This window comes from Acomys minous (genome assembly GCF_964271855.1).
Source record: "Acomys minous genome assembly, chromosome: 14".
Classification (NCBI taxonomy): domain Eukaryota; kingdom Metazoa; phylum Chordata; class Mammalia; order Rodentia; family Muridae; genus Acomys; species Acomys minous.
Genome location: NC_140496.1, coordinates 46,298,145 through 46,312,781, shown reverse-complemented (window position 1 = coordinate 46,312,781; position 14,637 = coordinate 46,298,145). Strand labels below are relative to the sequence as shown.

Sequence of the window (14,637 nt, the reverse complement as noted above, 5' to 3'; positions counted from 1 at the left end):
AGTTCAATCCCCAGGTCACACGGCGAAAACAGGAGAGAACTGAGATCCCAAAAGTTGCCTGCTTGCTTGCCTCCACACACACACACACTGTGGCGTGCCTGCAACAGACACACCGTGCAATAAATAAATGTACATTTAAAAGTTACTTAAAGTAAGAAGCCATCAGGGAGAACTACATAAGACTCTTTGTCAGGGGCGGGGCGGGAGGGCAGCAGTGGTGGCCCTCACTGTCACATGTCACTGATGCGGCAATGTAAGATGTGGGACCTATGTTCCCTAGACTAGTCTCGCCATGTTGTTCCTAGATTAAAAAGTTCCAAGGCAGGTCCTCAGATTTCTCAGAAAGACCATGAGCTACCTAATACCTGCCCCCCCCAAAGAAAGAAAGGAAGGAAGGAAAGAGGGAGGGAGGGGTGAGGATGGGGGGGGACGGAGGAAGGAGGAAAGGGAGAAAGAGGAAAGAACCCTTTCTGATGAAAGCAGAGATTTATGTTGCTTACAACTGCAACCCTTAACTGATACACCACAGCAGGCAACAGCTTACTGTTTTGGTCAAAGCCACTGTTAAGTTTTCAGAGCAAACACATCATGTGCAATGACTCATCTTAGTCAGAGTCCGTAACTTGCTGAGCAAGAGGTTGTTGGCATCTCTGAATGGGTTCTCCACATGAATGAAGGGATGAAACTATTGCTATCGTGTTTTTTATGGTGAGAAGCTATGACATGGGTCAGGCTGAGGCAGGAGGATGCAGAGTTGGAGGCCAGACTTCATCGCTAGCCTCGGCTACAAACACAAAACCCAGTAGCAAAAACTAAAACAAAAATAAAAAATAAATTGTTTTTAACCAATCAGGTGGAGAGATGCAAGATGCAAGTGTTCTCTCTTCCAAAAGCATCTGTGGCTAAGGGATGGCTCAGCACTTGCTGCTCTCACAGGCCGTCTGAGTTTCAGGTCCCAGCATCCATACCTAACCTGCAACTTGAGTTCTGGGGAGGTTTGGTCCCTCTTCTGGCCTCTGCAGGCCCCTGCACACATGTGCCATACATATATTCACGAGGAGACACACATACACATAAAATAAAAATAGTTTCTAAAAGAGCATTCTTGTGTGTTTGACAGTTTATTACACCAAAACCCTCCCCCATCCAAAGCCGTCTTTTTTCCTTTGGTTTTGGTACGGCTGGGTTTTGATCTGGGGCTCACACACTCTAGTCTACCACAGAGCTACTGCGTGCCCAGTCTCAGAGCTGAAACTTGTTTTCCTGTTGAAAGCCATGGTGCTGCGCCATCGAACTGGGTCAGTAAGGAGTGGAAGCCAGAGGCAGCCTGAAGAAAAAAAAGCTACAACAGGAACTACAAGAAGAAGCTTTGCAGCAGCTCGGGCAGCTCCAAGCTGAAGAGCACGGACGTTACCTTTAGCTACAACTGAGTTATCCTCGTTTTAGTCACTGTGGATGGCGTGTTAGTCTCCTGGTCACCCTAGCTAGACTGTGTATAATTGTCTTATTACATTTTTCCTTTTGGCTTATTACCAACACATTTTACCCAAGTTGCTACAAGAAGTCACATGAAAAACAAAACTTTGGCACATGGAAAAAATTTCCTCTGAAAGCAAGCATCAGGATTCTGAGAAAAAGCAACTTGTAAGAAAAGTTTTGTTTTTTTTTTTTTTTTTTTTTTTTTTTTTTTAATTTTAAGCACCAGAGAAAGGGTTTGGGGAAAGGACTTTGATAGTCTGTGCAGCCAGCTATCCCTCGCGCTGGCGAGGCTGCAGCTACTTTGTAAGTGTCCCAGGAGAACTCCCTACCCTAACCCTCATCTTATTTCCCACTTGGTCCTCTGCAGGTGGCCACTGCAAAAGGGCCACTGTATGAATGGAGATTCTCCAACCCTCAGCTCATGAACACAGAAAGAGCAAAGTAGGGCCAGGAGGACGGACAGCTCCGTGGGTAAAGGCGCCTGCCAGTAGGCCTGAGGAACCTGCGTGACGTAAGGAGAGGACTGACTCCCACAAGTTATCCTGCATGCCAGCGCACGCGCACGCACACACACACACACACACACACACACACACACACACACACACACACACACACACACACGTGTTTAAAAAGTGCACAAATAGAAAACTTTCAAAGAGTAGTAACTATTGTTTGAGGCCACCCTGGTGTGGTGGTGGGGTGTGAGGTGGGGGGGTGGGGGTACATGAATAACTTCTCAATCTTAAATAATGGAAGCAAATATAAAACAGGAAAATGAGGTTTGTTTGTTTGTTTGTTTGTTTGTTTGCTTTTTAAAAAACAGAATCAGAAAAACAGTTGGCTTGAAAAAACTGCCAATTCCAGAACTGGTTTTTCTGTTTGTTTTCGTTTTTTGTTTTAGATGTAACCCACACAGGCTTATCATCTCCTCGCTATTTAAGAGTAGGATGGAGTGGGGAAACCTCTCCACACAAAGGCCTAGCCTGTCTGCAAGCCAGACTTACAGTTAGCTCATCAGCACAAGGCCACACAGGGCTGGCCATTTCCTCCTCTGTCTCTCCGATCGTTCAGCACCAACCATAGGAAGCAGGCGGGCAAGTTGCAACCTGTCAGCTCTACCGAAATGAGACACTCTTTTAGGGTATTTCAAACTAAGAGTGACTCACTGGGGGCGGGGACACAGGTGTTGCTAAATTGAGACCTTCTAAGAGTTCCCTTGTCTCTGAACGGAGGAGAGTTGAGCCTGTCGGGGAGGGTCACCATGAGACTTCCATTCTGGATCCTAGAAGAGATCCTTTTATGGAGGAGAGAGACGCCCTAGGAAAGCACACAGAAAACACTGGCAGGACTCGCTGTCCCTCAGAGAGCTTAGAGGCTCGCCTATCAGACAAGACGCGACCTTCATGAAGCTAACAGGGACCGAGTTGTTCTGGGAGACCCTGAAGTAACCCTCCAACTGAGGGAGCACAGTGCCACACAGAAACGGCTGTCACTAAATAGTCTCCTACACAGCAGGCCGCATCCAACCTTCCCCTGCCAGTGGGCACTGGCAGAAGAAAATGCTGCTGCCTGGGTGCAACGCATGAGGCAGCATAATTATCGATCTGCTTTCAGCCCCCGGGGCATTCGCAGTATCAGACATGACACGCTGCCTGTCTCCTGTGGAAGATGCAGTCATCCAACCGCGGTTCCTTTACTACAGTTTTCCCACTTACTTCCTGGAACTCAGAGAAGACAGAAACTGACCCAAAGGAGGCAGGCAGTCCCCTGGGCACCTGGCCACATTGCCCTGTAGTGCGTCACTCTCAAAGTACTGTTTAACTTCTACTACCATTTAAAATGTTATCGCATATTTACTCAGCTCTGCAGTTTATAACCAACCAACCAAACAGGACGAGCCAGTCTGAATTATACAATATACCGGGGAGCCAGCTGCCCGTGGGTTGGACAAGTCAGAACAAGGGCCGAATGAGTTAAAGCTCACTACACCTGGAGACGGTCTCCCTATGGATTCACTTGTGTCCTGGAGATGCTTCTACAACCCAGCCGTGGAGAGCCAAATGCCAACCAAAAGACTGCGTGCGTGTCCACAAGCATTGGCAAAGCCGTTTGCAAGCCAGCAACGCTCATGTAGGAAAACAACATGGGTCTGCTGGGTCTGCGAAATCTGGCAGACCCCTAAATAGACTCTTACTTGGGTCTGACAAAGGTTAGGCATTCTGAAGAGATGGTCAGTGCTTCGTTTCTTCTTTCCCTCAGGAGCGTGCTATCAGCTAAAACGCAGGCTGGGAGCCAGAGCTCCGGTTTCACTAGTGTTGTTTTATGACCCGAGTGAACCGTTTTAGTTTCGTGCATGTACTTGTTGAAAAGGAGACTGTGCAGCTACCACCTTCATGGGTGTTGAAGAGGCCAGCAAAGCAGTGGGACTGGTAACGCTTTGTAAGGATCCCTGCACAAAGCTCCACAAACAAAATAACAATGCGCCACACCAAGAGGAGAAAGACTTTCTGACATGACAGTCAAAGCCGTTCACCAACTCGCATCACTTCATAGGGATCACAATGGCTTGTGGGTTTTTTTGGTTTGTTGTTTGTTTTAACAGTCTACTATAAATCAACTGGTAAAAAGTTAGGAAAAAAACCAGAGTTATGTTCACCCTCTAAATTGTACATTGTACATGGGTCATATAAACAAATGGGTGAATCACGGGCAATACTGACAGAATTATAAGTCAAGCACTGAAGTTCAACAGAAGAGAGCCCGGCATATAGTAATTTCAATCTAGAAACGTAAAGGCTTATTAGACACAAATAGGATTGAAATATAAGTACATGTGGCTCATTAAAATATCTATTAAAAGTGTTGGGCTTCTGGGCACAGCGGCTGGCATCTGTGATCCCACCATTTGGGAAGTGAGAGGAGGAATGTCAGAGTTTGAGGCTAGCCTGGGCTACTATGGAGTGGTCTGTCAGCCCAGGACACATAGTTTTCCAATTTCTAGTCCCCAGTTTCAAAATACATAAATAAACAGAGGTACAGTTTAGTTTAACGGGCCAGAGTTCTTCCCTAAATGCTGAATTCTAAAAGGATTTTTTTTGAGAAGGGGGGGGATGGGGTCTCATGAAGCCCAGGCTAACTTTAAACTCCCTAAGTAGATGAGGATAACCCCAAGTTTGTGGATCTTTACACCTCAACATCCCAAGTGCTAGGATCATATGTATGTACCATCATGTTCAATCTATAGGCGGCCAGGGACTGAACTCAGGGCTCTCTGCAGGATAATCTGATAAACTGAATCCCAACTAAGGTGAACCCTCCCTTAAAAGGCTTTTTAAAATAGCAAATAACCAAATTTGTTCTTCCTTATTTCTGACACCCCATGTTACATGATTGAAAAAAAAATTAAGTCTTGTGGTGGCACACACAAGACAAAGTAGGAGGCTGAGGCCGGAGAATGAGGAGTTCAAGGCCACCCTGGACTACAAGTTTAAAAACCAGTTTTGAAGAGATAAAAGAAAAAGTAAAGCCCTCCAAATGGGTGGGGGAACCTCATTTCTGGTGAGCTGATTTTTTTGAATTATTTTTCAGATTTTTTTTTTTATGTGTTTGAGTGTTTCTTCCTACATGTATGTGCAACACACATGCTGTCTTAGAGCTCAGAAGAGGGCATCAGATCTCCTGGATTAGATAGTTGTGAACCACCGTGTGGGTCCTGGGAATTGAACCCAGGCTCCTCTGCAGGAGCAACGAGTGGTCTTAACCACTAGGCATCCACTAGCCCCCCCCACCGTAAGCCTACTAAATGTACCTTCCTTATCATCATCATCATCATCATCATCATCATCATCATCACCACCATCATCATCATCATCATCACCATCATCATCATCACCATCATCATCACCATCATCATCATCGACAAAGTCTGTCTAGACAGTCCAAGCTAATTCTCAAACTCTCAATCCTCCTGCCTCCCCGGCCTACAGGCTGGGCTTACAAGCACCCAGATTCATTTCATGGTCTTTGATAGGTCAGAGTTGCTACCTCTAATCAGGAACACTGCATCCCAAAGAGCAGGGAGGAGCCGGGAATGCCACCCAGCCACACAACGCCTGTCTCACAGGCGTGAAACCCTGGGGGCTATACCCAGCACTGGATGGACAACACGCACGCACGCACGCACTCATGCACGCAAGAGCCCAACAAAATAAAAGCAGTAGGAGTGGGTACGTAACTACAGAAACCACCACACTGGGGTACAGATTAAAAGGTGCCTCATCACAGAGTCACCTCACACACCCTTCACTATAAATAAACGTGGAAAAAAAAATCCAAAATGAATGGGCTTTGAGAGGCTCCTCTGGTCAGCAGTGCTCCTCAGAGCCTGCCTCCAGAGATGGGAACCGAGTGCCTCTGTCCCATCTCACCACCCTCCCCACCAAAAAAAAAAAAAAAAAGCACTGAAAATGAAGATATCGAAAAGCCTCCTCTTTTAATTGCCTAATATTGGAACCCAAAGTTTGGGTCTTGATCGTGTGTAAAGAAATGTCAAGTGTCTAGGAAGACACAGATCCCAGGCCTCAGACCTAGCATCTTTATGATGTGAGCATCACACTCCTGGGAGCCTAGTTTATCCTGTCTGTCCTGGTACAAGCATTTATGGTTTCATATGCACCCAAACAAACAAAAACCAAGGGGGTAGAAAAAAATCTCACAGAAGAAGGTCTTCCTCCCAGAAAAAGCCCCAAACCTGCTGGACAATGGTCAGATTACCAAATATCTCCCATAATACTGTCTTAAAATTAAATTAAAAATCTGGGTGTGGTCACTTGCACCTGTAATCCCAGCACTTGGGAGGAGGCAGAACAGGTGAATCACTCAAAAGTTCAAGTCTAGGTTGGTCTACACAATGAATTGCAAGCCAGTCCCAGTTACACAGTGACACCGCATCTTAAAAAAAAAAAAAAAAAAGTGGTAGAAAGAAAAGATCCAAATCTACACAGAATTAAAACAAAACAAAACAAGAAGAGAAACAGGTTGTTAGGAGAGTGAGGACAATAGCCTTGGTGGCGTGCTCTAAAATCTTTCCCTTCCAAGAACAAAAAGGAAGAGAGATTGCAGGCTCACATCTCTACACTCCTGTCAGAAACGCCCACTGCTGCCTGGCATGTCTCCAAATGCCTGGCAACGCTGGCACACATTCCAATACAGTTATTCAAACTATGTTAATAAGGCTAACCCAGGGCCCGCATCATACATGCCTCCCTCCTTTGCTTTGTGGGAAGTGAATCTGTGCAGGTTCAAATCGGCGTGGCCAACACTGGCTGGACACTGACAGTTTAAGACAAGCTCTTAGGGGGACCAGCTCAGGTTTTCCTTCTGGGGATCAGTCGCTGGCCTTCAACTTTGCTCTACTGGTGTTTTTTTTTTTTTTCCTAAGGATCATTAATGATTTACATTCTTTGAAGTTACTCTAGAGATTTCAAGGGCCCCGACAAGGACCGCACTGATGTCCACTGAAAGGGGATGCGTTCTACAAGTGATGAATGGAAGTAGATGTTTCATGCTGTGCAACGATGACAGGACTGTCACTCTGACAGTGACACACACATTCTACAGTGTCTCCTGAGCCCAGAAAGTCTGTCTTGGGGGGGGGAGGGGCAGTGAAATCACAAAACGACAAGTCCCTGAGCTCAATTAGCGCAGCCAGTCCTAAAATTGTTCATCCACCTTTTCCCTGCCTCCTCAGGAAAGCATTTGCTTTCTTGTCTGAACAGACACTCCAGTCACAGCCTGCATTTCCGAGCGCAAGCTATGCAGTTTCGTTTGCAGAACTAAAAAAGCATGGGTTAGAAAAGAGAGAGAGAGAGAGAGAGAGAGAGAGAGAGAGAGAGAAGAGAAGAGAAGAGAAGAAGAAGAAGAAGAAGAAGATGAAGAAGAAGAAGAAGAAGAAGAAGAAGAGACAGAGAGAGGGAGATGGAAGAGGGAGGAAGTCTGTTACACCATCGTTCTCAGGCTTGACAGCAGTCTCCAAGTCAGACCTTATTCACACACCAAGGTGCTCAGCTTCAGAAACTAAAGGGAAGGAGGAAGGCCTGACTGCAGTCGCTCACTTCTCTGAGGTGACTCACTCTCATATGCTCAAGATTAAACACGGCCCTGAATCCAGCATCAGGAGAATTTTTCCTCAGGGGCAGAAAGGTGTGTGGGACTTCCAAAAGCATACAGTAAGATCATCTGCGTGGGTCAGCTGGGCAAATCCCACATACCTTTAACTTCCTGCTCCTGTGAGAGCACGAACGCCACGGAGGCGCACATCTTCCTGAAAGGTGTTTGTACAGGACCCCTGGGGAAGCGCTGTGTGCTGCCTGCGGGAGGCTGGCTGGAGGTACCAGGATGGGCTGCAGAGTGACAAGGAGCACTAACTTTACTAACCACTAAGTGGCCGGAAACCAAGCGTGGTAGCCCACGCCTGCAATCCCAGCCCAGGGGAGGAGGCAAGTGCAAGGTCAATAGTCCAGGCTATCATGAGCTACATTAAAGAACCAATAACTGGAGGCCTGGGCTACAGGAGACCCTATCTCGAAACAAAAACATATAAAATGGTCTATTTATGGTCTACATTATCTGGTGGTTGGTTATTTTTAAGCACATTTAACAAATAAAAGAGGCAAACTGGACTACCGTATGATATTGCCACTGCTTTGGGGGCCCCTAAGAGGCTCTTTCTGGTGTGTAAAGATCAGCAGTGAGCAATTTCTGCAGATGGAAGAGTATGCAGGCTGGGAGCAGCCTCGAGCCGTCTAGAAGGCTGAGTGCACCTGGAAGCCAAGTTCTAGTCCAACTGACTGCGCGAACAAAGTGGTCATGTAGTCAGAGTGTTTCTTAGGCTCACAGTTCCCACAGGCCTCATTTTTCTCATAATGAACAGGGTGGGGGTGGGGTAGGGCTGGAATACAGTGGTAAAGTCTTGAAATGTAAGGCCCAAGGTTCAGTCTCAAATACAGAAAGAAAGAAAGAAAGAAAGAAAGAAAGAAAGAAAGAAAGAAAGAAAGAAAGAAAGAAGGAAGGAAGGAAGGAAGGAAGTATGGGAGAAAGCTGTTTGTGGTGGTCCACAGTTACAGCCCCAGCATTCTGTAGCGTCTGTCTATCTGGGGAGACTGCCCTGGAGTCCGCAATGAGATTCCACAAGGAGCTGGAGGCCAATCTGGCAACAGTTTTAAACTTTTGTCTCAAGGAAAAGAGGTGCTCAACACAGTGGTACAAGCCTGCAATGGCTACCCAACAAGCATTAGCAGGAGGAATATGCCACAAGTCTGACAGAGTCCCGTGGCCCGCTGGGGCTACCTAATAAGACCCTGCCTCAAAAACAGAAACAAAACCAGGCAGGAACAATATAAATTTGAAGAAAAACAGGGCTTTATCTTGTGTGTGTGTGTGTGTGTGTGTGTGTGTGTGTGTGTGTGTGTGTGTGTATGTGTGTGTGTGTGTGTACGCGCACGTGCGTGCATACAGACAACTTCAGGTGTCATTCTTCAGTCACCATCCATCTTGTTTCCTGAGACACTGCCTCACTGGCCTGGAGCAGCATAGTAAGCAGGCTGGCTGGCCAGCAAGCCCTAGGGAGCCATGAGGCGCTGCCACCTCTGTGTTGGGATTACAAGCATGCACCAGCGTAGGCAACCTTTACACAGTCCTAAGGAGGGCCTCCTGCTTGAAGGCCCTTTGCCAGCTGCGCCTTCGCCTGCTCCCTGCACTTTGTATCTTTCTCTGATCACTTTCTTTTACTTAAGTGCTTCAATAACCACCTCAGAGTTTAAAAAAAAAAAAAGAAAAGAAAAGAAAAAAAAGAAAACGTGTGAGAACAGACAGGGCTGTGTTCAACACAAGAACTTAACCTCAAAGATGAGAAGTGTTTCCAGAGCCAGCTCCCGCTGCCCTTGGTTCAAGCTCAGGCTTTTCACCAAACAACTAACTTTCCAAGTTGGAACAAAATCCACTTGCTGACTAAATAAATAAATAAATAAATAAATAAATAAATATACTTGACATCTCTGCTGTTTCCCAGTTTCACACTCATTTTATGCAAACTTAAGTCAAGATAGACACGGGCCTGGACTACCACAAGACAAAGTCTGTGATTTCAGTCAACTCTTATACAGACAGGCAGATGATAATACAACTGAATAAAGGAATGCCCTTGGGAGCAACAAAACAAAACCAAAAATCACCCAAAGTCCCTGGGTTATAGAGATATAATTTTTTAAGGGTTAAATATACTGGGAATATTAAGATTTATGACCTAAACCAGGCATGGCATACCTTAATCCCAGCACCTGGGAGACACAAACAGGCAGACCTTTGTTTGAATTTGTGGCTAGCCTGATCTACCCCAGAGTTCCAGGCCAGCCAAGGCTACACAGTGAGACCAGATCTCTGTCTCAGAATCAATAATAATATTGCCTAAAATCAAATACCAACATAGTATAAATAGAAATCAGTCTGTGTACATAGTCTATCCAAATGTAAGTAGCTATGAAACGCATACTATAGGACTAAATACATTATAGATCAACAGTAAGCCTAACAAAGAAACATTTCCCCCTGGGCTACATAAGACCCTGTCTAAAGGGGGGGGGCAGGGGGAATTCTCTTTAGTAGCTTGTAATATCATAAATCCACTAACTTAATATCTTATAGCCCTTTTTTCTATGTGCTACACCCCTAAAAGAATAACACAAGTGGCAATACTTTCACTGTCAATTTATAGGCACTTTTAAGTTGTGCTTGGATGACTTTCTGATTAGGCTCTTTACCCCCAAGCACTAATCAAACATAAGGGGAGGGGTCACTGGGAACCCCACCTCTAGGTTTAATATATATGGACTCAAGTAGGCTCCAAAAATAAAACTTGGATTATTAAGGCCAGTAAGAAGCATCTAACAAGCATATGACCACAGCAGCACCCAAAAGCAAATGTATGTAGTCACCTGAGAGAGGAAAACGCCCCTGTGCTCGTCTTCAGCGCCTAGAGCAGGGTGACAGCCACGGAGCTCGTGGGTGTCTCCCTGGGTTGCCAGCATCGGTGGGAGAAGTTGGCTCTGGGTCACCACCAGCACACAGCGATCACCCTCCCGTTTGCTTCAGCAGCTAAGGAGCTACTGACCCAACTCACTAGGGCTCTGGGCAGTGCACGGGTGTGGCCTCCACTTCCCATAATGACAGTAATGATCCTCGATACTTACAAAGCAGATATGAAGATGCTCGGAGATCTCGTAGGCAGATGGGTAGGGTCCTTAGGAGGAAGAAGTGTTCCCGAGTAAATGCGTGAAGGAGAAAGGGAGGATGGAAGGTGGAAAAGAGAGGGAAGGATGGGCAAAGCAGTTAGCATGGCTCTGTGCTCCTAGGAGTTCTAAGGAGCAGTGTGAGCAGAAAAGCAAAGATGCTGGTGCCAAATGGGTGAAGCTATGAGATGGACAGCTTAATCAACGTGGGTCACACCTAGCACATTTTAAAAATCTTCCAAGTCATTATTAATATTTTTGGTCAATCTCTCTCTCTCTGTGAGGTAACTGGACAGAACGTGAAAGTTCTCTGAAGGAAACATTGTGTCAGCAACAACAAAAAACATCTTCCCGGGCATTCGCCAGGCCCACATTGAGAGTGAAATGCTCGTTCCTCTGTCTGCGAGGGTTAAACACACACTCTTGCCTGGTCCACTTCTTGGGTGACTTCCTATACTAGACTGGGTCTCTCGTACTCTCCTTCTTGCCTGTAGACTTTGGCTTATATATACATACATACATATATACATGAAAAATAGTTAAAAAAAAAAAAAGAAAAGAAAAGAGGTTCGACTTCTGTCGTTGGGTAGCGCCAGTTTGGTGTTCCTTCCAAGCCAATCACAACTGAAAACCAAAAAGTAGGACAAGCCAGTTGTGTCTTCAACAGGCAGTGAGGGAAGTACGTGAATTTTGAACTATTCCAGGAAATCTGACTTTAATAATACGCTTTCGGCTCCTATAACCGGAACAACCAGAACTCGGGGTGAAGAATTAATCCCCCGTCATCTCTCCTCTTCGGCTCTAAGCCATCCACAAGTCAGGATCCTCTTTGAATGGATACACATTCTAGTCTGATGGATGTCAACTTAATACCTTCTTTGACTCCACATCTTTCCCGGTCTTAGCAATGCTTAGGTACTTTTTAATAGTCTAACCATTCTGAATATCCTCTTTTATATTTGTCATCTTTTAAGCGCATCTCTTTGGAGGGATAAGCTGATGTCAATCACAACCCTGAGTTGGAGGGGGAGGGTGGGGGGAGGGAGGAGGGGGAGGAGGGAAGGGGAGGCAAAACTTAAACACCTGTATTTCCGAGGCTCTCTTATTCCCCTCACCTCCCAGGAACAAGAAAAGGGATGTTTTTGAGCTTTGGTTCTACTGACCCATCCCAATGTAAATCATATTTGCTTTTATTAGATTTTTCTTTCTTCTTTTTCCCTTTGCACCAAGATCATTCTTTTTTTCCACCTACGTCAAATCATCAGTTGTTCAAATTTTTAATATCAGGACTGAGGAGGGGACCCAGTTGTAAGATGCTTGGCATGGAGTGCCTGAGCTCAGACCTCTAGCAGCCACATAAAACAAATAAATAAAAAGCCAGGTGTGGCAGTGTACACCTGTAACTTTATTTTTTTATTTTACTATTTATTTATTTATTTTTGTACACCTGTAACTTTAATGCTGGAAAATCAGAAGCAGGGGGATTCTGGGGACCTATGGACCAGCCAGTCTAGATAATTAGAGAGCTCTGTGTGTACCAGTATACTCATATGTGCATATACACAAATATGTATATCCGCAAACCCCAGAGATACACACAAAATATAAGTATTTGCTTTTTTTTTTTTTGGAAAATGTTCTTCTTCTATGTGTATGCATGTATTTGTCTGTGTATGTATATGCTACCTGCAGTGCATGAGCCACCCAATGTGGGTGCTGGAAACAAAACCCAGGTCTTCTCGAAGAGCAGCAAGCTCTCCTGATTGGCTAAGCCATAGCTCCAAGACAATACTGCTCTTTGGTTTTGCTTTTAGAAAGTTTCTGGGCCTTTACCAATCCTTCTTAAAGTTGTCAGATGGGGGAAGAAAATGAAAACAGCAGGCCTTCACTTTAGAAGTGACACCGGCGAGGTCACGAACACGAAAATGTGAGGACCACTACTACCTCAGACCTTTCATGTCTCCCAAATACAATAACAGGCTCTCACTAGGTGTCTCATTAATCCGACAGCGGCCAGAGCAGGTCTTTTCCCCTTCCTCCCTGCAGCACAGGTGGAGGAAACTAGACAAGTAAGCTCGGGCGCGGGCGAGCAGAACACGCACCCAACATGAGACATCAGCACAAATGCAGACTCGCTGGCCCGGCTCTGTGGCGACTGCCAATTACAGTAGCCAGACCTGCAAGAGGGCTTGATTACATGTAATTTATAAAAAGTAAACAAGCTGGCAGCTTAGGAACAATGAACAGCGATCTTCCAGCCAAGAGGTGATAAAAACCAAGAATAAATGACTCAGCATTCCCCTACCCTTCTACCCCAAACAATAGCCTGGGCCCTGGCTGAGAGAGTGAGGCAAGTGGGTATTCAGGCTATGATTCAAGGACAGCAGATGGAGAGGGGTTCCACATAATTCTACATCTAAAATGCAGCTTCCAGTGGAATCCGAGGGACAGAAAGCCAACAGATAACATGTGGATTTCTTTCCAGATGGTCAGCTCACCATGGCATGCTCACAAGCCAGTACCGGGTGGTGGTTTGTTGTGGGACTGGACTGTGTGACACAGGAGGTGGTTCAGTCCTGATCTCACCTCCCTCCAAAGGCTGCAGCAGAAATCTGTCTTCAGATGCAGCGAAAGTGTTGCCAGCAGTGGGCAACTGGGCCCCAACCCTACACAAATCTCTTTATGTGGAAACATCTCAAGAAATGAGCTTGCTGGTAAGCCAGCTCGCGGAGTGTGTTTTTGAAATCATAAACATCAATGATTCTTGCTCCTAAATATATACAAGGTAGTAAACATATGTTTTTAAGTATCTCCTTCTCAGCCGGGTGGGGTGGTGCATGTCTTTAATCCCAGCACTTGGGAGACTCAGGCAGGCAGATCGCTATGAGTTCGAGGCCAGCCTGGTCTACAAAGTGAGTCCAGGACAGCCAGGGCTACAGAGAGAAACCCCATCTCAAAAAAAAAAAAACAAAAAAACAAAAACAAAAAACAAAAAAAAACAAAAAAACAAACAAACAAACAAACAAAAAGTAGTATATCCTTCTAATTTTCTGAGAATTGTTCTATTCCCAGGGACTAGACACCGACATTTTAGGATTGCTTCTGTTGGCTACCTGGGCAATTACAAAAGTGCCACATAACTGAAAAGCCAAGTGATCTTCTTGTCCTTGTCCTGCTCCACCAGCTGACTCAGGCTGTCGGCCTTATCTGCAAAGCCTTGCTGCTGACTGGACAGTCAGTGTACTCAGTGCACACAAAAGAAACAGTGTTTGGAGCCGGACGTGGTGGCGCACGCCTTTAGTGCCAGCACTCAGGAGGCAGAGGCAGGCAGATCTCTGTGAGTTCGAGGCCAGCCTGGTCTACAAAGTGAGTCCAGGACAGCCAAGGCTACACAGAGAAACCCTGTCTCAAAAACAAACAAACAAACAAACAAAACCCAGTGTTTGGTGATCGTGATTCTTTACCAGATTGAGCTTAGGAGGTATTTATATTGCAAAAGATAATTTTTTTGTTTTTCCCCTCCCTCCCCCATCTGTGTACATTCATACGGGTTCGTAAGCTGCAAGAACTGGTCCTCTCTATTAAACTGAGGCCTTCAGACTTTCAGTAAGTACTTTTCACCTAATTTTTCATTTTCTGGTTTGATTTGTTGACAAAAGGATTTCACATTCCGCATCCCTGGCCAGACTCGAACTCACTCTCTAGTCCCACTCTGCTCTCAAACTTGAAATCCCCGGGTCTCTCCCCCCCTCCCTTCCCCCTGCTTCACCTTCCCAAGTGCTGAGGTTACAGACACGCAGTCTACATGTAAGGTAACGGAATGGTCTACTACCCGCCCAGACCACATGCAGTCTGAGGGGAAAATGAACAG

The 14,637-nt window shown here is 45.7% G+C and overlaps 1 protein-coding gene across 5 annotated transcripts in view; it reads right to left on the bottom strand.

Moving 5' to 3' along the window:
- GAB1 (GRB2 associated binding protein 1) overlaps window positions 1-14,637 on the bottom strand; it is a 115,862-nt gene that overhangs the window by 85,437 nt on the left and 15,788 nt on the right. Inside the window, exon 1 of one of the 5 annotated variants that reach the window (XM_084756783.1) lies at window positions 10,473-10,626. The exons of 3 other annotated variants lie outside the window; for them this stretch is intronic. In XM_084756783.1, coding sequence (XP_084612909.1) covers window positions 10,473-10,565 — 93 coding nt within the window. In that variant the 5' untranslated portion in view covers window positions 10,566-10,626. Of the gene's footprint in view, window positions 1-10,472; window positions 10,627-14,637 lie in introns of those variants that run through there. One more of the 5 variants, XM_084756786.1, reaches the window with a different exon arrangement.